Consider the following 27,535-nt stretch of genomic DNA (forward strand, 5'->3'; position numbering starts at 1 on the left):
AACAAATTAATACATCAACAAATAAAAACAAATCACAGATACATGCAGGATTAGAGATTGAGAGCCGTGGCAAAAAAAGGACAAATAAACAATTTACAGTACCTCGTCTTCTGCCATAACTCCTTGCTGCATGTAACGAGAAGAGACATCACAGTTGGGTACGTTCACGTTAACGCTCTCCCCTCTCTGTTATTTCACGGGACATTTTATATCCGTTTTTACAGAGACACCATGACAAGGGGTTACATACATTGCGTGTGTGCATATGTACGGCTGGCCACCCCACCACCTCCCACCTCCCCCTGTGCGCCGAACCAGCCTGCGTATTCTTCTTCAAGACCTGCGCAAGTGGCTGTTTCGCTTGCACCGGCCGTAATCTGCAGTGTAATGAGCTGCGGGGGCGGCTTGTCCCAAAAGGGAAGCTAGCGCACGGCCCGTCTTTCCAGGCAGCGCACAGAAAGAGAGAGGTGTATGGCTTATACCCAATTAACTCTGCCTCCAGGGTTTACGAGGATGGACCTGCAAGTAGTGCCCTGCTAAAGCACATCTCGCCAAAACCACCCCTTCCAGAACACAAAAAGCGAAACGGAGCAAAGTTCAGTGTTTAACATTTTGCATTAACCACGCACTGTAATGAGAGCATTAAACAAATATTTGCAGGGTAGCGCCCCTTATCCAACATTAAATAACGCAGTGAACTGCTTTAAGTAACGTCACATGTCAAGCGGAGATCCTGCGAGAGGGTCGTGGACCGCTAAGAGCAGCTGTTGTAGGCGTTTGAATGATATTTTTTTTAAACGAAATATTGCTCTGTCCTTCAGACAACACGGGTCTTGCAATACATTTCTTGGCTGCGACCTCAGAAGATTTGTTACTTTAAGGGTGACTGATGAATGTGTCATTTACAAGGCACTTGCATTTTTATTCGGCTAAGAGGAAATACCTGAAAGATCAGCATATCTGAAAGTCGGAATTTTCCAAACCAGTGTTTTGTAATGCATGAAGCAATCACATCCTAAAGTACATATGTAAAATGTAAAAGGATGAACTTTTTAACCTCAAACATTACATAACATAGTGTATAATTCACATCTCCATGAAAATAAAAATGCAATGTACATTATTTCCTTGACATATCAAGCTTGGTCAAGTTGGAATGTCGAAGAAAAGTGCGATCCGTTTGCACGTTTTTGCATTTTTAAACGCCAAGGAGATTTTACCACTCCTTGCTCACCCAAGAGGGCTTATTACGATGGTCTCACAAACCACCCGCTGAATGAAAAAAATCCAAACCGAGGTGGGTGGTGGGGGGACGTCAAGAGGCCGTCGGTCGGCCCGTCCAAAATCACAACGAGCACAAACTCAACGCCCAAGACAAACGAAAGTGAAAGCATCGCGGTCTCGTCCCGCAAAGGTAACGAGTCCTGACGCGCGAAGCGATAAAAATCTCGAGCGCACGTTCTGGATTCCTCAACCATGTCGCCAGTGATGTGGTGGTGGGGGAGGGGGTGCAGGTGGGAGTGCGGGTGAGAGGGATAGCGGGAGACCAATCGCCAGACTCTCAAGTGGATTATCTGGGAATCCGGGTGGAGAGTAAACAGCCTGCGTCACCTGCACTTCTTGCCACCTAATGCATCAATTCATCCGGAACCCGCGGCGGCGCACGCCAGAATTTCGAATGCTTCTGCCCTCGACCGGCCAGAGAGCATTGCTATTTTTTCCCCGCTTTACGGAATGGAGCGAGCGACAGAACCAGGGCCAAGCGTCGGGTTTTTCACCGAAAGAACCGGACAAACGTCACTGGCTGGGCTCAGGGAACTGTCCCAAACCTCCCTTATCGGCTTCCGTTAAACCTGCAGCGGTGACATTCTCATTAAGTTAAAAGTACAGGCGAGCCTCCAATAAAATAGTAAAGCTCTTCAAGGGCATCCAATTTACCAGAGAAAATCTTACAATGCTACAAAACGATTTGGAAATTCGAAATCCTATTAGTTCCCGTGTAGTTCATATGAATGGCAGTTATTTATTTCCAGCAGCTGCAACGTGTCAATTTAGTAATATAACCAGTACAGTAAAGAACAACAACAAATATTGTTGCCGATTATCAGCAGGGGATTAAACTGGCAAAACTAAAATATGTTCCAGAATCACAGGATAAAGTAGAATAGAAAATTTTTTCGATCGGACTATTTTGGCTCGTCCATCGACACGCTGCTCCCAAAGCAGCGTTCATGCTTCCAAGGTAAACACTACTTAATAGTGCGTTACGGGAAATGTGCTGAAAGTACTTGGGTTTACATTCATGAAAAAATTGGGTCCTGCTTTCAACGAACAGCGCACTATCAAAATACGGAGAGGTAGTAACTGCATACTATGCTAATGCATTTGCAACATACAAATAAGTCAATCTTGCTTCGGCAACGAAATTCCACAAACGGAATTAGACTGCGCCGCACATTCCAATTAAAGATTACCGCGCGCTGAGAAACGCACGGAGCAACGTCGCGCAAACAACTTTCCATTTTGCACGGCAATGCAATTCGCCAAAAAAATTCTCGAATTAATAATAAATATCCCCGTTGACGGCAAAAACGGAATGGGAATTGAGATTTACAAAGTCGTGTGTTCGACACAAAATTGTCGACACGGATCGTCGCAACGAGGGCACAGCCGGCGGGATACGTGCGCGGGGGGGGGGGACAGTTTTATTTCTTTATATTTTTTCTCCCCTCCAATTCTGCGGCAGAGAGGGCAAATCTGCGATGCGAGTCATGCTCGGCTGCAGCGACGACGGTGGCTGATCCCCAACGCCGCTGGGATTTGCCGCCCACGCCGCCGCTGTATTATTCCGCACGTTGCGGCCTCCTCCCAACTGAAGGGCGTGCAGATTATTTACCATCACCGCCACCACCACCACCAGAGCCAGTGAGCCCCCCCACCCCATCCCCTCGCTTCCACCCTCTTTCCACCCACAAAACCCGGCTCGCTCAGAGACAAGACAGTCTGGCGCCGCCTGATAAAAGCGCCGGAGCGAGCTCTGCTAAATGCCAGGTCCTTGCGTGCGGGAGGGCACAGAATTAAGGTGCAGCATGTGTCCATATTATCCCCTGGCCCTGCAGGATTTGAGCAGGGCTCCATATCTTTCTGTGCTTAACCAATTGTTTGTCCTCCCCATCCACAAAAAAAATATCACTCCGGGAAAAAATTATATATATTTTAAGGAGATTGGGTTGCGGGTCATATTTTATAAAATATTTGTATGGATTTTCGTGAACATAATCCTACCATTAATTCATTTATTCAGAATGAGGTTTTAAGGGCGTGCGTGCAAAAATGTGGTCGCAATTGATGCCACGTTAATGAAATTTACAACTGGCAAGCTGTTACTGCAAAAAAAATCAATGCTGCTTCTGAGTACATTTGATATCCTGCACATGTGAATTGTAACCGCAATGAATTTTTAAGTAAAATTTCTAGATAGTCGTCGAATGTGTTCAACATACCAATAAGAACAACGCGAAAAAAATGAATCACTGCACACAAGCTAAAAAGCCCCTCAAGACATTGTTATTGGGATGCAATGGGCATGCAAGACTCCTGCATCAAGTTGCAATTAGCGCTGCTCCAGTTTGTCTAATAATTTCCCAGAAAGTTGTATTTGTATTCGAGGCAATGTTTGCATAGTGCGTCAGCACTCCGCGCATGACCCCGAGCCGCGGCACAATGCGTCAATTGTGTGACGTCAGCACACTGGGATGATATTGGAACAACGGCAGATGGCAATAGTGCACAATGTATTATTTATTATAGAAGCATTATTAATGTCAGCACCTTTAATATTATCAAACATGTTTCTTGTTGGCAGGATATATTAATTTTACAAAGAATTGTTTCCATTGTGAATAAACAAATTAGTAAATAAACAAAGCATATTCTTATTATTATTACTACGACAGACATAGACGCATAGCTACATATGAAGATAGGTAAATATGCCGAAGATAGATTGCATTTATTCAATCCGGCAATATGCAATGAAGAAAATCAAAAGCAACCTTCGCGTTTTTTAAAACCCACAACCACGACCTTGCTGATCAGCCTGATTTTCGTGAAAACTCACTCAAGGTTGTCTGGTTTAAACCCAAGCTGCAGCAACGGTGCAGACAGAGGCACCGGTCACCTTCAAGTGACATTGAACGGAGGAGAACGTATGAGCGAGGTACCCACGCATTTCCCCCACCTCGCAGCCCATACTCCCAGACTTAACGCCGCAATGATCAAGTTACCGTCCGCGCGGCAGGAGACAATGGCGCAAAGGAGGAACTCGCCCGATAGTTAATAACGGCTTCGGCTGCAAAGTCAAACATTCGGAAATGACCTCCGAGACCAATTCTATTCTCGCGTTGAACTCTGATGTTTACCGAGTGGTTTTTTTGCCTCTCCCCCTGCCCTGTTGTCAAGACGTTTCTATGGCTATCATGTCAAGCATTTGTGAACGATACTACGCTTACCAGTCGAAGTGACAACGTGAGAAACAAAAGAAATACTAAACAAAGCTCATCTTCCACTTTAATTCAATGCACCGCAGCAACGTCCCAGCACGCAATGCGTGTAACTGCCAATTTGCAATATTCTTTTCCCCCCTCCCACTAATAAATTTGACCGTATTCACTCTCCAGGCCCACTGCCTATGCACCTGCGAAAACAACGGGGGTCCGAATTTGAGAGATACGTCAAGCTCCAGAGTTCTCCACGTCTCCCGTGTGCGTGTACGTGCTTGTGTGGCGAGCACGAGCGCGTGTGTGCGCGTGGAGTGACTGGAGCGGTCAATAGCAGCTCACTGCGCTACGAACCAGGTGACGGCACTTTGATTCTCCGGCCATGGTGAGCGGCAGTGGTGACATCGAAAATGGTCCTATTCCTTCCCAATGTCAATTCAGCTTTTATCGAGTAAATTGGTGTGGTGTGTGTAAGCATCAGCACTGGGGAGACAAAGGCATTAATTCTAGATTTGAAGCTTTCGTGACTGCAAGGATTCATATTCTTAGGTTTTTTTCGGTAAAGTCACGTAGGTAAAAAATTAAAATTAATAAAAGTAAAATAAAAATCACGACGTTTCGGAGGCAACACAAGCTTCCGTCTTCAGGTGGAACCGTCACAGCACGATAGCTGAATCCAGTGATACAGCTATCGTGCTGTGACGGTTCCACCTGAAGACTTGTGTTGCCTCCGAAACGTGGTGTTGCCTCCGAAACGTCGTGATTTTTATTTTATTTAAATTTTACTTTTATTAATTTAAATTTTTTACCTACGTGCCTTTACCGAAAAAACCTAAGAATATGAGACAAAGGCAACCAGGCATTGTGCCGGCTAAAACATCCCCTTGTTTGGAGTCCTATCCATAATAGGTTCTTGCAAGCAGCACTTGCACCAGCAGACTAAAGCCTCTTGGAAGAATCTAGATCTGTCTTTGGGCTTACAAAAGATGTGCCAGTGTGTGTAGGGATTGGTGACAGTGGCGAGGCTTGGGATGGGAGGTGACCAGGACATGGCAAAACAGGAAGAGATTCCTGAATCTATTGCACAAAGCTTTGAATGTTTTTCTCCCGTGCATATATGTGGGTTTTGTTCGGGTACTCTCGTTTGCTCCCAAACGAAGCCACACAGTCTAAAACGGAATTGTCTAAACATCCCAATACAGACCCTCCTGAAAAATAATCTTGTTATTCACTAAAACATTAATGGTTTTGGTGAATATCAATAAAGGGCACTGTTTTAATTATCGTGAATTAAAAACAAAGGACATTATTATTAATACACTGTACTAGAATCTCAACAACCCAGGTTCAATTCCTGAGTGCATACCACCAGCGGCTGAACCTGACCTGGTGCTACCCCAGATTGACTTGGCCCAAAATAAGCACCTGATGTGGTATGTTAAACATCGGCACTGGGGAGACAAAGACAGCCGAGCATGGCGCTGGTCATACGGCATTTTCGTGTTTCACGTCAGCCTTAATAGGTACGTGATAAACAGCACTGGCCCCAGCCGACTATATATGGCAAAAAGGACGGGCGCGTAAGTGTTTTTGTGAGCGAGCATGCAGATTATTTAATTTTATCCCACGAGCATTATCGGTAAGACTGCGCGCAACCTTCAGGTCTCGACTTGCACACGTGCAACCGTTCGTTGGCCAAAATGCAGGGATGCCAAATAAATAGCCCGGTCGGAACGCACGTGTCCAGGGCTGTGCTGGGCGCCAAGCGCATGAAACGACACGCGCACACGTGCGTTTCTCAGCTTTCGCGCAGGCAACCGTGCGCGCGACCGTATGTGCGCGCGCATGACTGTCTGCGTGTGCATGTGCGCACACGCCTTACGCTAGTGCAACGGTTAGCGCACTACCGAGCTGCAAACCCGGCGACTCGAGTTCAATTCCAGCTCACGGTCAACACCAAAGGATCACCATCTGAAACCGGTCTCTCGGCCTCCCACAGGTTGACTCGACCTAAAATGAGGACCCTAGAGCGCTGTGCTCGCCAAACCGCACTTGCCCCAACGGTCTACGCAGGCTACACGGGGGATCATTGTCTCTGTGTGTGTATTCACTATGTATGTAGAACCTCCTGCTGAGGAGATGATGACCCAATTGTGTGTTGCGACTGTGGCTATTCGCTGTGCGTGCGTGCGCGCGAGCGAGCGTGAGCGAGCGCACGGGTCTTTGAAACAGGACGTGAGGAGGATCACAATTCTCTTTCCTTTTCCAGGGCCCACATTCCACATCTCCAAGACATTTCCCCCCTCTGTAATGTTTGGCAAGTTGAACAAGGGAAGCAGGAGTCTTCTGGAGGAGAAAGAAATAACAAAGTGTACATAAATATTTCTTATAAGGTACACACACACACATGTATATGAAATATCATGTTATTGGAAATTCGGCACCGAATTTCTAATGAAAACACCATTAATCAAACAGTAATTCTCCACTTTGATGGGGGGGGGAGGAAGTGGCTATGTATGCGCACATGTACACCCCAATGTTACGTTTATAACACATTGGCCACTAATTTATCTCTACAGCTCGTCAATATTATAACGTGGTGCATTTGGTAAATAACAATAGCGTCATTTTAGTTTTAAAACTATCCTCCACCACAACATTACGAATATAATATTTGTTTTATTATTGAACAAAGTGTAACATAATTTAGGCAACATTTAAGGAAATCCAAGTCTTTAGCCAAACAAGGAAATGAAAGCCATCCCATGCAGTTTGGCATTAAGTGCATGGAAGTAAATCTTTCCCCCATAACACCTCTCAACAGACCTGGCACCAGGCCATCTTAGGATAACGCAAACCCCAAGACTTCTGTAATTTTTGAGGCTGCGTGGAAAAAATGTCTCCGACGCAGAGCCAGTAAACAAATGACGGGACTCAGGATAGATGTGTGCCTCCCTCTCTCCAATAAGGCTTCACTTGTATAAAGACAAAGATAACCCATATAGTCTTGAATAGTCTGTTGGGGCAAGTGCTGTTAGCGAGCGCCTACGACGGCCTGGACGGCAAATCAGGGGGTGGGTGGCGCTGATGTTTACACAGACCAGGAACAGGACTCATTCAAAAGAGTCGATCTTGGGGAGACAGCACCGGTTCAGATATATTTGTCACCCATGTTGGTCAAAAGCGGGACTAACTTTGGTCGTCGGGTTTGTAGCAGTGCGCTAATCACTGCACAGGGCATGTACATACACATATACATACACTTGCATGTACCGAGGGATTCATTTCAGCTTGGTCTGTCCGTGCAAATTACCAGGAACAAACGTCTGCACCTGGCACACCACATCCAGTATATCCCTCACTATGGCTGTGGCTACTAGTCACTTACGTGCCTTCTCCAGTCGACTATTATCAGTAACCCAGGAAAATGTTAACGGAGAAATTAAACCCTGCATAAATAAAACCATGCATATATCACCATGTTGTTTTTATTGCTTTGCCTGATACAATCATGCAGACAACCTTTACATAACAAACCTTACTCATTGGCTGTCGGGTGGTGGTGGGATTAACGACACATTTATATTTACGTGATCTAACCCAAAAAAATTTACTTTATGGATAATTTTGGTCGCGAAAGCTGACAACTTTTACACATATTCCATTAAGCAAAAACAAAAATAAATCAGACCAGCAGCAAGCGCACAAAACGTACGCATTGCACGAGCGTAAGAGTCCACACAACAAGCTTCTGTTCATAAAAGGCGGTACAGGAATAAAGTCAACACAGGTCAATGTGACACTTACAAGCTAATGGGGCCACAAAGACACAGCCACACAATGTTCCAGTGCTCGCACGTGGCAAACGCCCACGGACGACGTCCGCGCTCGCCGCACAGCACGGTTCATCTCGGAAAGCAATCTTTAGCCAGGGGCCGCCCGTGTCACGGACAAACGAGAGGCCAAATAGGATTTTTCAAACCCTGTTTTAGGTCCCGGCCAGACGCGCGTGTGCGGCAAAGCCCGCTCTTCCACCACATTGCTAAATTATACGAATAAACGCCAACACTCCCCAGGCAGCTGTGGAAAATGATTTCCAAATTTCACTACCGTTTAGAGTTCACAAAAAAAATGTTGAAGGAAAAACTTTTTTTTCAAATGAAGCAAGGGCGTTGGTTGATTATATACGTTTTCAGTGCCGAGGCAAAGATTGCACTTCTGACGAAGATGTCGTCGTGAACTATCCACTGCTGGATGAAGGCCTGACCACGTCATAGCCATCCCCTCAGTCGTGATAGAATCCCAGTTTGCTCGTGCTCACAGCTCATCTAATCATCTCCATCTCTGCTGTGGTTATCCTCCCAGGAATGTTCTGTTCTTTGGCTGCTATTGCATCACAGTCTTGATCACTGTCAATCAGCTTATAGCGATATGCGTTTCCCAGAGCCAATTTGATGTCTCAAGATTTTACAAGAAAAATACCTAAAATACATACATATTCCACGATTGGTTTTATTTCGCAAATGACTAACTCCAAAAGTATTTTACCCAAGCTGGTAAGGATTAGGAAAATTGACACACACATTTGTTTTGTAAGAATGGAAATAGAAATAAAACACCTCATACTTTAGCAAAATGAGTGTGTGAGCGTACAAGCTTCGGACTAGCCGAAATAAGCAGATATTGATACACGTGGTCTCATTAGAACCAGAGAGAGACTGCCAGAAGGTTAAAGGGCAATTAAATTAGTCGGGTAACCTTAGACCTCCGAGGAAATACAAGCCTTAGTTTAAAATGTATACAGTTACCCAACTTCAAAGCTTACAAATAAAGCCCTTTGTGATCAATAAGTTAGCAATTTTGAGCCAATCAGCCAAAAAACATCTTTCTTGTTAACTCCGGTGTCACACCCGTTTCTATGACCACATCACCCAGAATGCATCGGATCTCATCTGACCTCCTATCCACCAAAAGTTATCTTGCAGGCAATTAAACCTGCACCGACAGCTCTTCTCCACATATCATCGGTGCCGGGTATTACGCCGGTCAGGGCATACCGCCGATGCCGCGTTGTAAGATGGGTGTCCCTTGCGATAACAATCAAACTTCACAATGGAGGTTCAAATCATTACTTATAATTCGAATGGGAAAGGGTAATGGATATCTGTCAGTGGCCTATTGATTTATCAGCATATACGCCATTGAGAAGGTGCGGCTGCCGGTGTAAGGTTAACCGATAGCCGGCCCGCTCCCCCTCTGTGCCGGCTTCAGCTCACTCCTGCGCAAGCGCACTGCCATATCGAGAGGGCCAGCAACTTGAGAAGCGATTCCCAGAGGGTGTACATCACCCCTGCTGTGGCCTTTTCCCCACAATCACTTCTCTCCCCCCACCTTGCTTAGATGTGCGAGGACAAAAGCCATTTTTGGGGGGTGGTGGCGCTTCTGGTTTTTTTTCTTCTTCCAATCCTCAAACCCACTCCCTCTCCCCCGTAGGGTTCATGACTTACACTTTCATAGGTCTGCAGGAGTTTGTGAATGCACAATGAGATGACAAAATATATGCAGTATACAGTACCCCGTGTGGAATAACATTTTGAAAAGTGTAGAACATTTGCGTGCAGCAGAGGGCAGTGTAGCTACATCCATTGTTGGACTGTTCTTCCATGCTCATGTCGATGCTCCCTGCCTATGACCCATGCGGTATGGGGCGGCCTTCATCCAGCAGTGGATTGAGAAAAGGAGTGTAAATTAGTATTTTACTATGATATCTTATTTGGTACTTGCAGAAAATACGATATTTAAATGTTTTGTTAATTTTCTCACCTCTAGTCGTTGCGCTGCATGCCATGCAGGGTATTGTCAATCCATCCACAATTAACGACATTACACTCACAACTCAACATCAGACTTGTATTTAACTATTAATTAAAACGACACCACTATGGCGCAGTGGCCACGCGTGCCTGTATTCCAGCGTCTTGGGATAACAGGTTGGATGGATAATGGAGAGATTACATCTGTATGATATAAACGCCTGCCATTCAAGGAGGTGCCTGCTAAATGCAGTACAGGAAGCAGGTAGCCTATTTGTCTCCGTGGCTTTATATGAGTGTTATCTCCATATGTACACACAGACTCCAACTCTCCCATCTCATTTCCATTTGAAAAAATACTGAAAAAGGAAATTGCTAAATATCCCAAAGCAGGACCCCTCCAGTATGTCTTGCCTGCGCAAACCGATAAATGACCATACACACGATACGTACATTATAGAGTGCACATGGCTAACAACAGCGGTGAGTGACAGACGAATCAGTCCTGGGAACCCCCTTTACCAACCCGCACCCATAAGCGTGTTGACGTCTGGTCAGACAACCGCCATGGCTGACACGGCATGGGAAGGCCTTAATCTAGCAGTTCCTCGACACAAGACAGTCAATCATTCTATTTTCTGTTACGCGTGTTCTGTGCTTTATGGGGGATTTAGAGGGACGGATCGTTCCGTGGCTTGGTGCAGGGCGCACAGAAACCGTCGCGCGAGGCCGGCGACGGGCAAACAGGAAGCACAGGATTTATCCGGAGACGGAGCACGTCCCCGTCAGCTCCGTGCAGACAGAGCTCAACGCAATTAGCCAGAGACGATCTCAGGGGAGACGCACCGGCGGCGAGCTCTCTGCCCGGATCGTTCTCTCGGAGCGAGTTAGGCGCTGGTTAGAGTCAGCTGGGGGGGGGAAGGGGCGGGAACAGAAGGGGATGGGAGTCGAGTGCAGGGCCAGCGGGTGGGTGGGTCGTTGCTCTTATCGGCAAGGACCAGTGAGCGTAGCCCCGTGACCGGACATCCCCGACCCTTACGGGCCCTGGGAAACAACAGAGGGGGCTGCGCCGCTGTCGCTTTCATGAAATTCGCACCGCGCGTCCCCCCCGTCCCCTAGTGCCACATGAAAGAGCCTTTTGATGGACGCGGCTGGGAAAATACAAACACGAGCGCCGTCCTCTCCAGGTCATCATCGCGAGTTGTTTGGCGTCCGTCGGCACCTGCCCACAGCTTACTCCGCCACGCAGAATATTGTTTTGAAAGAACATTTTGCCGTCACGTCTTATAAAATGACTGCGTCGATTGGCAGCTTTAAAAAAAAGATAATAAGAGAAATATATAATACATTGATGCCTTCATCCGCTAGGTCAAGCCCTCTGCTGCACGCAAGGGACCAAAATCTCGAATAATCTTTCAGCCTCGGAGTATATTAACAATCCTAATCCCACCACCTCCCCAGGGTTATACTGACCTTGAAAGAGCCACAGCCGAAACTCTGTTGCTAAGCACAAGGTTTTTACCCACATCGAAAGAAGCATTTTTTTTTGATGGCGAGGTCAAACGCCTTTGCTCTTCACGAGCACGGCAAAATTAATTATTGCCCCGACGCCCGAGTTAAATACCGCAAGCGCGTACGAAGGCGCGGCGTTAGAATGCGTCACATGATGGACATGGGGGGCGGAAGAGGAACGGGGGGGGGGGACCCGCAGGGACCTGTTTGACCGGAGAGGGGGCATGCCCGGGCACAGCGCGCATGTGGCACCAAGCGCCGGTACCAAGCGCTGGCAACAACGCAGGATAACTTTAAAAAAAGACATTTCAGGATCTCAAAGCACGGGTACTGGGGGGGAGGGGGCGACACAATGGTAACCCGTGGCCAAAAGGTGCAGCCTGTGTGTGCAATGTGGCTGCAGAGAAATGTGCTTTTGTTGTTGGCTACCAAAAGCGTGCACGCCCAACTGTGGCGTTCGCAACGGCATATGGCACAGGATAGGCAACATCGCATTTCGATTTGAAGCTTTCGTGACTGCAGGGATTCATCTTCTTGGTTCTTTCGGTAAAGTCACGTAGAAGGGAAAGAATAAAAGAATAAAAATAAAACATAATAAAATAATTCTCATCTTCTTGGTTCTTTCGGTAAAGTCGCGTAGAAGGGAAATAATAAAATAATAAAATAAAACATAAAAAATTATTCTCATCTTCTTGGTTCTTTCTGTAAAAGTCGCGTAGAAGAGAAATAATAAAGTAATAAAAATAAATATAATCAAATTATATAATAGAATAAAATAAAATAATAAAATAATATTTAAAAAATACTGATATAATAAAATAAAATAATATTTCAAAAATACTGATATAGTAAAATAATGTAATAATATTATAAAATTAAATAATATAATATTATATTTTTATATTTCGAGTTAAAGCTTTCGTGACTGCAGGGATTCATCTTCTTGGTTCTTTCGGTAAAGTCACGTAGAAGGGAAGTAATAAAATAATAAAAATAAAACATAATAAAATAAAATAATTCTCACGACGTTTCGGCTACAACGCAAGCAGCCGTCTTCAGGTGAAGAATTATTTTATTTTATTATGTTTATTTTTTTTATTTTATTACTTCCCTTCTACGTGACTTTACCGAAAGAACCAAGAAGAACATCGCATTTGTCGTCAAGAGTCCAAGTGCATCCACACTCCGATGAGATATGGGGGCGGAATACATATAAGGTGTGAAAGCCAGCAATGTAAATTTCACATTCTTATGGAAGGGTTATTATTTTTTTTTTAAACATAACAAAAACTGTTGACTTCGGACAGTGGCATTTATTTTATCGACCACTGATAGATGGGCTTAGTAAATCTTGGACTGCAAGCCAAATGCGCTATAAACCACAACCACCACTGAGCCAGATCTACGGTGCGCTACACATTTCGTAAGCGGCAAGACCCTCTCTCATCTGGGCGAAAGGCCCAATATGGGTGCTTTAATTCAATTATTGATGTTTACTTCATTCGGTAATTTATTCCTTTTCAAGCAGAATGTGTGATTCATTTACGTTAGCCATCATTCATCGCCTTGGTTCGAATGTAACAACATCCTATCCAGGATTCTACCTGCCCTACCGCAAGTGTAAAACATTGTACACAGTCCCAGCAACGCGAGTAGACAAAGATTTGCACACAGGCCATCGAATAGTCAAATACATGCAGGAAGACAGATGCCCTGCTTATCATTATAGATTGACTAGGCAAGTGCTATTAGCTCATGCTTACGGGGCCAGAAGAGCAACACTAGAAACACACACACACACAGCAAGCAAAATTTCTTGTCCTTGCCCACACCTCCGATTAGCACTGTTGGCTACGTACGGTGCGAAAGAAGTTCAACAGACATACAAGTCTGTCTCCATGTTTCAAAGACCAATCCGGACACTGGAGCCAATGGGTAAATCTCCTCAATCGCCTGGCAGGAACCATATTGTCCACCGATGACTTGCCACAGTGGTATTCTTGCATTGGCGTGTGTACATGGTGAGGCAAGGCGACTCCACTTGCTGGATGAAGGACCCCCCCCCACCCCCCCGCATGCCAGCCACATCGTCCACGTTTGTATTCGTCCATACTTCACCATGCATTGCAGGTTGGTGAAGGGAAGGTGCATAGATGTTGGGGCATAGTACAGCACAACATTGGTATTTGCTGCACTGCCCTCTAACAAAGTATCCCCGTTCACATGCATTTAGAATCAGCATCTTTATTTATACTGTAGGAATACGATGAGCGATACAGCTCTTTTTCACAGATGCCAAGTATATGCACATTAATTCACCCTTATTAACACGGGAGAGACAAACAACAACAAGTACTACTGCAGGTACCATAAATAGACGTGCAGATGGATGGATAAACAGGAAAAACTCGCACACCAGGCATGCGCAAGTTCACGCACGTTTGTGCGTGCGCACCTCACGGACCTGCACTCAATTACGTGACCATGGCTTTCGCACAAAACAACACCGGCCCGTGAGCATTCAAACTTCGTTCTGAGAACACCTGGCAGGGCACGCCGTTTTGAACCTGGGGGGGGGGGGGGTGTGGGGTGTCACTCGCACCTCCTGTATCACCAAGTCGAGAGAAAGGTTGGCAAGGCGGGGTTTGTATCTTGATGACCGCTCTCAAGGTAACGCCGTCCAAGGTCACGGTGGGAAGCCACCCATGCTCATGGCGACTTCGCGGCGAAGTCCACATAGTTTACAATTATTAGACGGATGTCAAAAGTGCTTTTCAAAACAGCTTCCGTTTTGCTTTATTAATGTCACCCGTGCTTGGCAATTCTTTTTTGAGCGCTTGCCTCAACATATGCGGGCGTTCGCACTCTCGTCAGTCACCGTTGCACATGTTCACACGCGGCGTTTTATAAAGTTGCGCACGGCACATTTACAGAGTGAGAGAATGTCACTCGGAGCCGTCAGCGCTCGGTATTGAATCCATCTAATAACGCGGGGGGGGGGGGGCAGATTTAGCATGCCATTACGACGTGCCATTTAAAGAATTCGGCACAATAAATCCAAGAGGCGGAATCGCAATGTTGGCCACAGCAAGGCAGCATTATTAACACCCCGATGTTATTCCCTTACAGTTTCTGTGTTGCGCACCAAAAGTTCATGGAAGGTCGACGCATTCCCTACACATTAATAATCCATGTTTCATCATGGGGAGCCACAACCTTTGGGTCGGGATGAACTTGAAAATAAATTGCTATTACAACTCGGACGCCCGCTTTTCCTTCTGCAAGGTAATGAAACGGAACTGATTTATCTAAAGCCACTTGGAAATGTACCCCAACAATGATCTCTTCCGGGAACTCTGCATTATTTACCTCGGACAATGACTCAGCACAATTACCAAGGCTATAAGGAAGTAAATCTTACTTTTGTCCCACCAAAACATTTTTGTAATGTGGAGGTTCACTAACAGGCATCTGGAATTAGAAGTCTTCAGTAGAAAAACGCTACATAAGCGCTCCTTTGCCGCAGAGTGGTCCATTAGGCGATGAGTTTGGTTCCAGCCCTACGCATCGCCGTGCCAATTACTTTTGGCGGCAATCAACAAAATGATTAGATGAAATTATAAACGAGTCTGCACGTGATATTTAATTACACTTAAAAATTTCCCCTTGTTGGTGAAACTTTACATGCAAAGTGAGCCATTGTAAATTTTAACGAGCACAAATTTACTTACAAAATTAAAAGCTTACAATTGTCATCCATATCGTGAATATCCAAAAAGCAAATGCAGATGCACGCCAGTATTTATATGCGCTGCATTACAACCCATTGTAAATTTTTTTACTAAATAATATAAAGTCATAAAACCATAATCAATTGCTAATTCAAGGTCTCTGCATGCCGTGTCCATAATTGTCATTTTTTTTGCACCACGCTGGTCAGCAAGGTTTGGTGAAAGGGGGGCCCAGGACCAGTATAGACCACTCACCACGGACATTATCCATGGCTGAGAATCCAACTCAGGTCGCTAGATTCGGAACGCGATGTGCAAACCACTGCTCCACTCCTTTTTGGTGAGATGTTAACTATCGCCTGGTATTGAGGAGGTAGTGGGTTCAATCCAGACCTTGACACCTGTATATTTGGAATTTGCGCGTCTCTTTCCACGTGGTCGCGTGGAATTTTCTCCAGGTCCTCTGGTTTTTCCCCTCCACATTAAAAAAAATGCATTAAGAGTATTTGGCTGCTATAAATATCCACACGATAAGCTACTTTGTAGAGCTATTATTTGTGTCCGGGTAGCATCTGAAAGAGAGCTATATAGCTCAGTGGGCCTTACTTGGTAAAAAATAAAAAATAGTTTAATAGTTACGTTTTTTTTTACCACACCATTATTCTTTTTCCAACACTGCTGAGCTGTGCATTCCCCCCCCCCACCAACTTTTGTTCAATGTGTTATTTCAGACGACCATGCACTAGTCTCCGGTCCAAAAGAAATCTCACAACGGCGCACATTTTGCAGTGCTCGTCCAGTTATTTGCACAGCATCAAAGGAGACAAACGGGGCCCACATGAGATAATTCTCACAAGTGAACGCACACGCGAGCAGTGCGAGAGGTAGCATTATCGCAACACGTCCTTAGAACCTCACTTGTGTGTCCATTATTAGGCAAAGAGGTGTTTCAGTGCTGGCAGTCATTCAGCTGAAGGGCCATTATCAAACCAAACGTTATCGTGTGTACTTACTGCATCGCCCCGTTTTTTTTTACAATCTACTTTTTATTTAAGTCCTCAATGCAACTTTGAATAAATGCAAACATACGCATTAAATGTATTTTATAAACGCGCTTGTAAAATAATGAGAACATTTCAAGCGATAATGCTTCATCCAGGTCTTTGTAGAAAAGCAGTTGCCACCAATTTTCATAATCAAGCAAACTGGCAGAAATACCAACGATTTGGCAAACATTATCCAATTACCGTTATGTACATTTGGCCCCAAAAGACATTGCAGTTGTACAATATTGCAGCTGGTGCTAGCAACAAGAAAAATATTACTTCCAGCTCGAGTATGGAGAGCAGCATAATGATAATTGAGTACATTTCGTATGTGCTATTCTTATAGCGCAAGGCGATCATAAGGTACTATTATTTTTTCCCACAAAGCCTGCAGGAACTTCACAATAGGGGGCAATGCTGCTGTGTGTAATCCAATTTCAGTAACTTCCAGGTATTATTCTTGTATTCACCATCAACCAAGGTGACCTGATAGAGATTCCAACCATGAAGCATGAACATCCTCAACAAGGAATTGACGTACGACTGCTGGGCCATGACACAACCCCACAGAGAACACAATATTGATGATGACAAAGAATGAAGTGGGGAGTAAAGGCAGAGTGGCCAACAGTCAAGTGTCGCCAACTCTGATCCGGCACGCACATCCTCAATCCATTTCACTCAAGAGGCACTGCGGCAGAGAAACAAGCCAAGAATCACCACACTTCTCCCCCCCTCACCACTTCCATCATGACCGACAGCCTCAACTAGGAAAGCGTGCAAACATAAGGGGGGGCTTGCACATCAGCCATGCAAACACCTCCTACAACAGACCAACGAGAAAGAGTAAACCAACCCTTTTCTCTCTTACGCCATTCAACCCACCCACACCACAACCACCTTTCAGACCACTCGGGTTTCATGCCAGACAGACAAAACCATATTCCTATTACAACATCCTCCAAGTGCAGGTGCCACGAGTTCAGTGCAAATACACTCTGCTGCTTTGTATTACACAAAAACTGCTGAACTCACAAAGTGTAATGTTACACTGTGGTCTACATTTGGCGAGGGAGGGGGGGGGTTTGGGGAAATGTGAAAAATGTGGCGTTTTCTTTGAATCTTGCACAAGTAAATGTACGCTGGGGTCAGCTTAGTCCAGCCTTGAGCTGCCGAGTCAAAGTAGGCGCGGATGCACGAGAGCGGTGATTCTCAAAGTGCGATCCTTGTGCCACCGGCGGTCCACGATGGTCTTCCAGGTGGCACGCGGGCTGTCATGCCAATCATGGTTGATGCAGAAATAATTAAAATGTTTATTACCTTTTGGTTTCTGACACGAATTTATATTTCAGTTATGATAAAACATTTTTTTAACTAAATTAGGGAAACTACCCTTATTAAACTACCCTAAAACCGAGATATAAATGCCACCCCCTCCCCCCTTTTAGCTGCGTTAAAACAAATTTATTGTATGTTTTGCGGTAATGTGAATAGTGTTGTATTACGGGCATTTAAAGAGAGAAGGGAATGCATTTTGGCACCAGGGGTGGGGGGGGGGCTGTGTGGGTCCGCGGTAATATTTGCGTCGGCTGAGTGGACGAAAAAAGTTTGAAAAACACCGCATTAAAAGGGACGCAGCCGTGCTGTACATAAATAGCACACTGGACTTGCACTCAATCCACAAGTCGCAGGTTAGATTAAATTTCCCAGCACGGCAGTTGAAATTAAAAGTAACGTTTTACTTGTTTAATCTGTCCACACACAGCATGATAAATAGATACGCCAGTTAGTTCATCGGCAGTTACCGTGTGGTGGGGTAAATTGTGGGTAACTCCGGGTTCTTCTAGAACGTCTGGCCAATGTGCTACAGGAGGCCAAAATACACTACCATGTAGACAAACGTTGTCTAGAGCAGTCTATTGGAGGCCCGTCCACCAGGCAGTGGCTGGAGCACGCAATTGCAGGGCTGCACCTTCACGTTTGAATTAAATATGCAGCATAGAAGAGCGAATAAATATTGCCAATAAAGGGCAGATGAATGCACAACTTAAAACCAATGCACAAAATGCTTTCACAAACACATTAGCGGCATGGTGGATCAATGCCCCCCTCTGTGAGCCATCAGAACATGATTAAGCCTGCAACTCCTTGCATGGCAAGAAAAAGAAACAAAGGCCGTGTGGAATTCTTCAGAGATGAATCAGGGATTTTTCAGCCAGATAAATGTAAGGCTGTTGCATTGGCCATGGCCTAAGATATAGTGCTGCCTGCAAATGGATCAAGGTCGGATCACCAATGGCAGACTGACTGCATACACGAATGCATTATGCCAGGAAGTCGTTGAGAATTCTATCCTCCATATTTTAAAAAACTTTCTTTTGCACGAACGTGCAACACTGGCAGTCATGATCGAGTATGTAATTACTACTTTTATCAAACAGTCCATGGGAGAGAAAATACATTTGTACCACCTAAGTGAGCACATATTTAGGAGTACCCATTTCATTTTACGTCTAATAAGAGTTTATTAATGGATAACCCACTCAATTAAAATAGTTATCATGAATTACTGTTATTATCCACGCAAATTTATTGAAACTACTAAAGTTATGCCACCTGGGGAGGTACAGCCAAGTGACATATATGGGTTGGACTCATGGACTTAAGGCCTTGTGATCACGCGTACGTTGAATAATCTTACTAAAGCAAATAAATAGCTTATTATAAAATACAAAAATACGTTAACCATCCCATTAAGCCAGCAATACAGAGGTGGGGGTGTGTCAATCACACACACACATTTCATCACTTCGGATGGTCCCAAACCTGCTGGAATATGAGGAGGCCACAAGAGGGCAGCAGCGCGATCAGGTTGTTCACCGATCTGTAGGGGTTTGTGTGCCCCCCCCCAATGAGTTCATTTAAAAGTTTGGCCCATCTGGCTGACGCAAAGAACCCCCCCCTCTCTCTTGAAACTCAAATGACGTTTTCCTGGATAACTAAAGGACTATTACAAAATTACACATGCAAATGTAATTACATTAAACATTGTTTAGCTGGGCGAGAATCCATTCATATACTTTGCATGCTTTAAAGCATATTTCAAGAGAAGTGGCTTCGAGCCACACATACATTGCAGCATTAAGACTCGTGGAGAAAATCTTATTAGGGCTTTTGTGCACAAATGATTTTGCTCGTCGTAAATTGGATCAAAACATGCGCATGTCACGGAAGCATTTGCCAAGTGTAAATTACTCGTCCGCATGAAACATGGATAGCATCACAAATATTTACGCAAAGCAATTGTGTGGCAATGCGCGCAGGTGCCGCATTACCATAATTCATACCGCTGTCAATCAAACCATGCAAACGCAAATGAGGCACTCGCAGTTCGACTGCTCGGCTCCGTAAATGCCATGCAAAAGCAGCAAATACTGAACAAACAGCCACTTTGAGCACAGCCATCTAAGAGCTAATTTAAACGTGCAAAAAACAAGCAATTCGTTGTGGAATTAGTGATTAATTAAATGCGTGCATCAAGACATATTTGCCTATTAACATAAATATTTAAAAAGCGTACGGTTTTTCCCTCTGTAGCTGAAGAGGCCGAAATGGAAAACGATTTCAAAATCGGTGCAATTGGTACCGAAAATATTGCATCATGAAGAAACGGTTGCTCTTACATCGAACCTGGCCACCTGAGTTTTATGACTGGCCACAGCTCGTGTCAGTGGTGAGTGACATCTTAAGCAATGATGGGCCTCCCGTCACCAACCCGCACAGACTCGCTAACCTGAAGTATGGTCAAACAAATGAGACTGACACGGGTGTGCGGAGATTCATCCAGCAGTGGATTGGCAAAGAACTCTAAATATTTAAGGGAACATCCGATGATCAGTTGACAACAAAATAACCGGCGACAGCTCAATCAGAAACGAGCTCATCGTCTGCAGACGCCTTTGAATCATTCGCAATAAATAAAATGTCAAAGTGTGTCACCTGGCGGAATGGGGATTTGTTTAAATTTAAAACGCGAGGTACGCCACTTAAATTAAGTGAAGTCTGTGGAAACTGTCTAACTAATGAAATGAATACCGCACAAGAGTTTGGAATGCGCACGTCCACACTGCACTGATATTCCAGACGCAAACACAAACCCCCAGACTGCTTTACAGCAGGAATCAGAGTTTTGTTCCAGCAGTGTATAGGGTGGGATTTAATATTTTAGTAGCAGACCTTTGGGGTCCTCTTTCACTCCAGCAGCTCATTAGGAGATAAAATATTTAAACACGTTTTTATTATTTAACGCTGACGAAAGAAAGATACCCTCAACTACTACGGAAAGAAAATATCACAGCATTCAATCATAGGAACACCTTCATGTCATGAATTTCCACCTCGCAAATTATATTCTTCAGTTTGAAGATTTGCTCTGAAAAAGGTGACCGACCCTTCGAAGGTACTGCGATACGGTTGGGAAATATATATTTTTTATATTCTATTGCAAATCACAAAATGCATTTTCACCCCCCTTTGCCCGGGCTTGATAATGTGGACATAGCTCGCGTAATTCGTGTCACCTCAAGGAAAAATAATCCGATTTAAAGTTAAGCTTTCAGTGAAAGGGATTACGAAAAAAAAAAGGTCATGCCAAAAACATACGGCCCAAAGTCAATGTGCAACACTTTTTTAAGTGCGCGGCGCCAAATTAAGTGGAATACAAAGATAATTTATTGGGAAGATTGTGAAAAAATAGAAAACGTCAAGTTTTGAAATTCCCCAGGAGGTGCGCTCATTAAAGATGCCCACGAGCACACTCAAAATGCAAATGGTAGACCGTGCGTCGTGGCCACATTGTATTCCACATTCGGAAATTATTCATCATTTGGCTTGCTTAAATAGACAATAAAATGATGGAAGCACATTACTAGCATGCAAAAAGATCTGCGCGAAAAACAGGAGAAACGACAGAAATAAAGACGCGTGCAGCTGTGCGTACTTACACACGTGTCGAGTGGTTAAAATTAAACGCACCGACAAGCCTTCAGCCAACAGCGGATAGAGAATGACTGGCGAAAATGACCGCTGCGATGCACACGGATTCATGCCACCCCTCCCCTCTATTGAAACGCACGACTGCGCGTGCTGAAATTTAAAACGGCAGGAATTTTGCATTATCAACGCACACGCGAGCGGTAATCAGCAGCGTTCTCCTAAGCATCCTAAGCACGCTCCTTCTCCGCGTACAAAACCCTGCACTCGACAGGACACATTTGCCGGGCGCTCGCAAATTACGCGGAGGGCGGCCGGGAGCAAAGCAAGGGTCGCGTGCGCTCTCAATAGAATAAGGGTAAAGCTGCACTCGACTTTGCAGGACCCCCAGAGTCAGTCACTAACTTTTCAGCAGTCAAGCAGTCACAGTCCATTGGCTGTCCAAAGGGCATTTACGTAATTCAGAACAGCAGCTGCGATGGTCTTTAAACTCGCTGTCAAGACTTGGCAATAGTGCACACTGACAAAACAGCTTTGACTGTAAGTGTCTCGCATGAAGCAATCCTTTCCCGTATTAGCAGTCACCTCTAATTAAATGCTTTTGGACGTTTTTACGGAAGTAGTTTTATAGCGACCCCATAAACACTGACGATTATAACAATATACGTTTAGATGGAATTACACAAATAAGCGAGGAGGCTGTCAAAAGCTTTAGAGAGCACGTTAATAACGCGACAAAGGTTCGCGTTTATTTTCAGCACCGTGACGCCTATTCAATTATTATTGTTAAGGATTGACACACACTTGCCATCTCAAAATATGTTTTTGCTACATTTTTCAGTAAAATAGTTTTAAAACTATTTGATGCCACGGTGCTGAAGGACACTTGATGTGATATGCACTCTCAAAATAATAAGGCTTTATTTTTGAATACTATCACTTAAAGAAGAATAAGATTTGAGGTTATGTTAACTGGCCTTGTTATTTAAGGAATACTAAGGTCTATTGAGTGTTGACATTCATGTGAATTGATTAATTATTTCAAATGTTATAAATCAATTACTAAAATGATGAATTCGGTCCTCGAAAAATCAACAATCATGGACATCATTGCTCTTGGCAAAAATCTTACGGTATGAAATTTAATTCACTCTAACAAATTTTTACATAGTAAAATGACAAATGAGAAAACCCTAATTAATGCAATGCAGATTAAATAAATCAATAGTGAATTAATGCCAACACAATGGTGATCACCTCTCAGTAACAGACCGTTCGCCCCCATTCACCACCCCCCCCCATGCACACATTTTCAATGGTGATGGCACTCATTGTGCGAATTAACCAAATGGGGGAGGATGAAAAAACCCCGCACGAGCTAAAGAGCTCGCACATGCCCCCCCCCCCGAACATGTTGAGGAGCAGAGCGCACTATTAAAATGCACTTTGGGTCACAAAGCGCAGACACATGCGCCACTCGTCCGCACGCACAGTTTCATTACGATAAACATCATCGCCAGAAGAAACACCACCACGCTTGTGAAATATACCCCCCCCCGTCTCCGGGTGGCAACGCCTAAAGCGGCATTGTCATTTTACTTATTTGCACCCTCTGTAGTTTTCCGTGGTCGCCCAACACGTTGGCTATAATGAAGCGGCGAGGGCGATCGCGGAGTTTTTCGGGAAGGTGCTACAAGTTTCGCATTCTGTTTCCTGGCCGTGAGTAAAAGCAAAACAAACACGAGCCGGGGTGGGGGGGCACGTGTGTCCCCCCCCCCCCGAACTGCTGTCGCAAGCAACGCTTTTAGGCTCGCCGACACGCAAATGTTTAAACCGCTTAAAAACAGCAACGGCTCAAAATTTACAACGTAAAGTACCCGCGTCGGTCATTCGATACGCATTTTGAAAACTGACCTCGCTTGGAATCAATAGTTATCGAGTTTTGGAACATTTGTTGAAAGTAAAGATGCAGGCCCTGCAATGATGTGCTCACACCACTGCTGCCGAGATGGCCTTCCCCTCCAGAGAGGGTATGCAAATATATTACCACCAAGGTATATTTAAGCAAATAAAAGCTGAATTGATCCTCTAATATTTGGAAGAGGGTTCTGTTTGGAAACTACAGTTATTTAAAAAAATAAGTGTATACATGTGAATGACTAACACTGAAAACATCTGCAGAGAAGGGTAACCAACCTACTTGCTGTAGTGCCCTTCTATCGGCGCTTGCTGCACCTCACCTAAGCCAGGGCGTGTAGTGCACTTGATCATCACCTAAAGCACAAACCTCTCTCTGGACTAATACTGCAGGGTGTGTACCACCGCACCCTGCAGAATAGCTGAAATAACTCACCTCGCTAACCATGACCGATCAAAAAAATAGTTGTGCAAGTGCCATAGCTACTACCACTTTGCGAGACGTCAGCAATGGGGTGGTGATGGTCTCCCTTCCACAAGATGAACGTGGAATCCCCGGCCCCCTGGCCCGGGTCCACCGATGGAGAGGAGCAACCGCCCCCCCCCCCCCCCAATACATTCATTCCGACACCAACATACTGACAGACGTTTGAGATGGTCTCACAAAAAAAGTCACGGCAACTCCACGCAGTGGCCACGGGCAGCTAAACAAATATAACCCGTAAAAACAAAGTTTTTCACTATAAATCCTTTATATGCGTGGCGGCTAGAGTCCTCTCGTCCTCTAGCTTGAGATGGCTGCCACCTATGGGTCAGATGATTGCATGGCAGCATTAAGCAATTGGTAATTAAATATTATATTTTTGTCCTAAAAAGTGTAAAATTTTGGGAAAAAAATTTCACGAACATTAATTGTCACGCACAACGAGTCTGTGTGGAAAATGTCAGCTCGGTTGGATCACGGGAAGTGGGTTAAAAAACGTCCGAAAGATTTGCACGGTCCTAAGCAAGCAAGCAAGTGAACTTAATATAAAGGATTTTATAAAAAAATAGCGATGCTCGTACGACTCCCAACGAGTCCTTCCGAGGGCCGTGTTTGTCGCCTCCAAAACGCGTTGGTTCGCTCGCGATGGTTTAAAAAAACCTGGCGCGGATAGTTCAGACGCGACTATCTGGACCGGTGACGCAATGTCACGGTCTCCCCAGCGTTGTTTCCACGACCCTCGGGTGCTAACGCGCGCACCTTGTACGTGACGTCAAAAACGGGTTTTGCCCAATTGCTCGGGCGAGGTGGATGTGGTAACCTGGCTTTGGCCGGTGCGGGCTGACAGCCCAGACCCGGTTCGTGAAACTGGTTTGGGTGGTGTACACGGGGCCCAGGGGGTGGATGATGGGTGGGTAGACTGCACCACACCCAGGTGAATTCATTCTTCCCTTTAAGTGCCGCGTTCTTGAATGAGCTGCTCAGCACTCGGAGGGAGAGGGGGGAAGAGGGGTGGGGGCAGCGATGAGGGGAGGCAGCGGCAGGGGTGAGGTCTAACCGGGCCTGGAGTTCCTGTAGATGGATCGGATTCTAAATCGCAACGACACTTTGCACCCTCACCCGTGTAAGCATTAGGCAGCCAATTTTTTAAAAAAGTATTTTACTAACAGCGATTTCCAAAGTAAAAATTACATCGGCTATTTTTTTACTCTCAAAAGCATTTGGAAAGCAATGTCATTTTTAAATTCGTTATGTGGTCAAATTGTTTTTTTTAATCAGCTGGTTGGGTTGAAAAATACGTGGTTACAAGAATGCTATCGTGCCAAGGACTCTCCTAAAGCAGATGAACCATTGTGAATACCGCCACCTATCGGTAAACTATACTCGTCTGTGACACAATGCCTTTGTGATAGCCGGTGTGCAATAACAGCTCAATGTTTCTTTGGGTAATTTTCATCATTAACGCAGCGAATTGTATCACCACGTACAGTATCGAATACAATATCAGGACAATGTAAACGCGAAAGTACTCGTACGTACAGGTGTAAACATGCAGACAAACAAGATCACCAACTAAAGCGTAAATAAAAGCCATTTGAAGTAAAACATTTTTTTTAATTCTCAGCAATATTGAGTAAGTCACATTCCGGCCCAACCAGTGAGAACCACGAATTGGCAATGGGACATGCAGCATTGCAAAGATAAAGCTGCGATAGCTTGAATCAAATAATAGTTTTAAACCAAACTCGAAGTTGCCCTTTAAACAAAAACACCCGCTGCTCAAGAGATAAAAACGCAGTGCAGATTAACAGCCCATGTTGGTTTCACTGCAATATTTTAAATGGACAAGAATGGGGGGAGGAGGGGGGGGGACAAGCATCCAAATGTATTGTGACAAAAGAGGCCTCTGGGAAATCCCATGATAAAGGTGTTCGAAACGAATTAAGAACCAACTAAAATGTTTCACACATGTAATAAATAGATGCGCACACGGCCTCCAAGCCTGCAATGTGTCAAGTGCCTCGTAATTCTGTAGGAATAGCCATAGTTTCCGCAAGGATCGAACAATCGTGCCACACGGCAGCGGCTGGCAAATGCGAATGTATGTGCAGAGTTGGGGCCAATTCATCCCAATAAGTCATTGATTTGTTTAACCTTCGTACACAACTATTTTATTTATGAGTGTCGTATCCTGAAAGGGAGAGAGAGCCCAAGGTCGGTTGTCAGTTGACACAATATTGCCGTTCAGGGGAAAGAGAGTAAACATTATTGCGATTAATTTTGGTATTATACAGATACAATGGTTCGGTCAGAAAGTTTTCAAATGGCATTTTATCTTCAGCTTGCCACGTATCCAGGTATAAAAAAAACACTCGAAAAGACAAACAGCTGCAGGAATTTTTGATTCCATTTTGACGTAAACAATGTACTTGAAAAAATGCATTTCCCTTATTTATATATTTCCTTTAAAGGAATGCTGCATAGACTTTATACCTGCCCGTATCATTACAGCCCACCTCTCTTATCTACTTGCGCCACGCGAGGCAAAGCACGAAATCCAATTAACGGTTGCAAAACGCGAATGGAGCACATGGAAGTTTCCTGCAAAGCTCAATGCCATCTCCTTCAGCTGAGCTGGGCCCTGTAAGGCACCAGATGCCAGCCCGTTGATTCGCAGCCAAGCGATACACAAGCTCCACAGTCGTGCAATCAAGGTCAAGGCATAAAAGACAAAGACTCCCCATATAACCTTAAGAGACTGCTGGGGCAAGTGCTGTTAGCGAGAACCAATTAAGGCTGCCACGGCACACTCAGGGGTGGGTGGCCAACACCACGCCCGACCACCTTCGTCTCCCAAGTGGCAATGTTTACACATTGCACCAGGTACTCATTTGAGGCCGAGTCGACCTCGGGGAGGCCCAGGACCGGGTCAGATAGAGTAGTCGTCACTGGTGTTGCCAGTGAGCGGGAATCAAACTCATGTGGCCAGGTTTGTTGCGCAGACTATCCACTGTGCCACCGCCTCCCACACACCATGCATGCTCTCACACCACTCGCAACAAACCCGCAAAGTGTTTTATAAAACCTTAAAATGTGAACTTTGAGCGGCGCTTATCTTCGTTGATGCAAGTTTTACCAAGCTGAGATGGATTATAAATGGGGCAGAGTTGACCCTGGCTGGGATTTAAATCCAAGTGTCACAACAGAGCCCCTTCTGCTACGGCCACAGGAACATAGCCTGATGTGCAATGTACTTTAATAAAGCCTGTGGCGCATACGACACAACACGTGGGATACGTACATATGCAGTGTATGGACACATGTTAAATACATAAAAGCACAGTGACGCACATACAACACGCTCGCGTTCATAAAAAAAAACTTACACCGTTCCGTATACAGTATGATTTTGTTTGAGACATTCTTCTAAGTACCAGACGCCAGCTTTCTCTGATCCAAAATTATGGGTGACCACACACGGGATATCGTTTGCAGATGTGTAAATCCAATCAGCACCACGTCACAAAGGAATGGACCC

The 27,535-nt window shown here is 44.9% G+C and overlaps 1 protein-coding gene across 2 annotated transcripts in view; it reads right to left on the reverse strand.

The window, feature by feature from the left end:
* LOC144931550 (cytoplasmic polyadenylation element-binding protein 2-like) overlaps window positions 1–27,535 on the reverse strand; it is a 95,584-nt gene that overhangs the window by 42,292 nt on the left and 25,757 nt on the right. Inside the window, exon 4 of one of the 2 annotated variants that reach the window (XM_078855516.1) lies at window positions 103–126. The exons of the other annotated variant lie outside the window; for it this stretch is intronic. Within the exon in view, the coding sequence (XP_078711642.1) occupies window positions 103–126 (24 nt within the window). The remainder of the gene's footprint in view (window positions 1–102; window positions 127–27,535) is intronic. 2 annotated transcript variants of the gene reach the window in all.

The sequence above is a fragment of the Lampetra fluviatilis genome, chromosome 4, assembly GCF_964198595.1.
Source record: "Lampetra fluviatilis chromosome 4, kcLamFluv1.1, whole genome shotgun sequence".
NCBI classification, from domain to species: Eukaryota; Metazoa; Chordata; class Hyperoartia; order Petromyzontiformes; family Petromyzontidae; genus Lampetra; species Lampetra fluviatilis.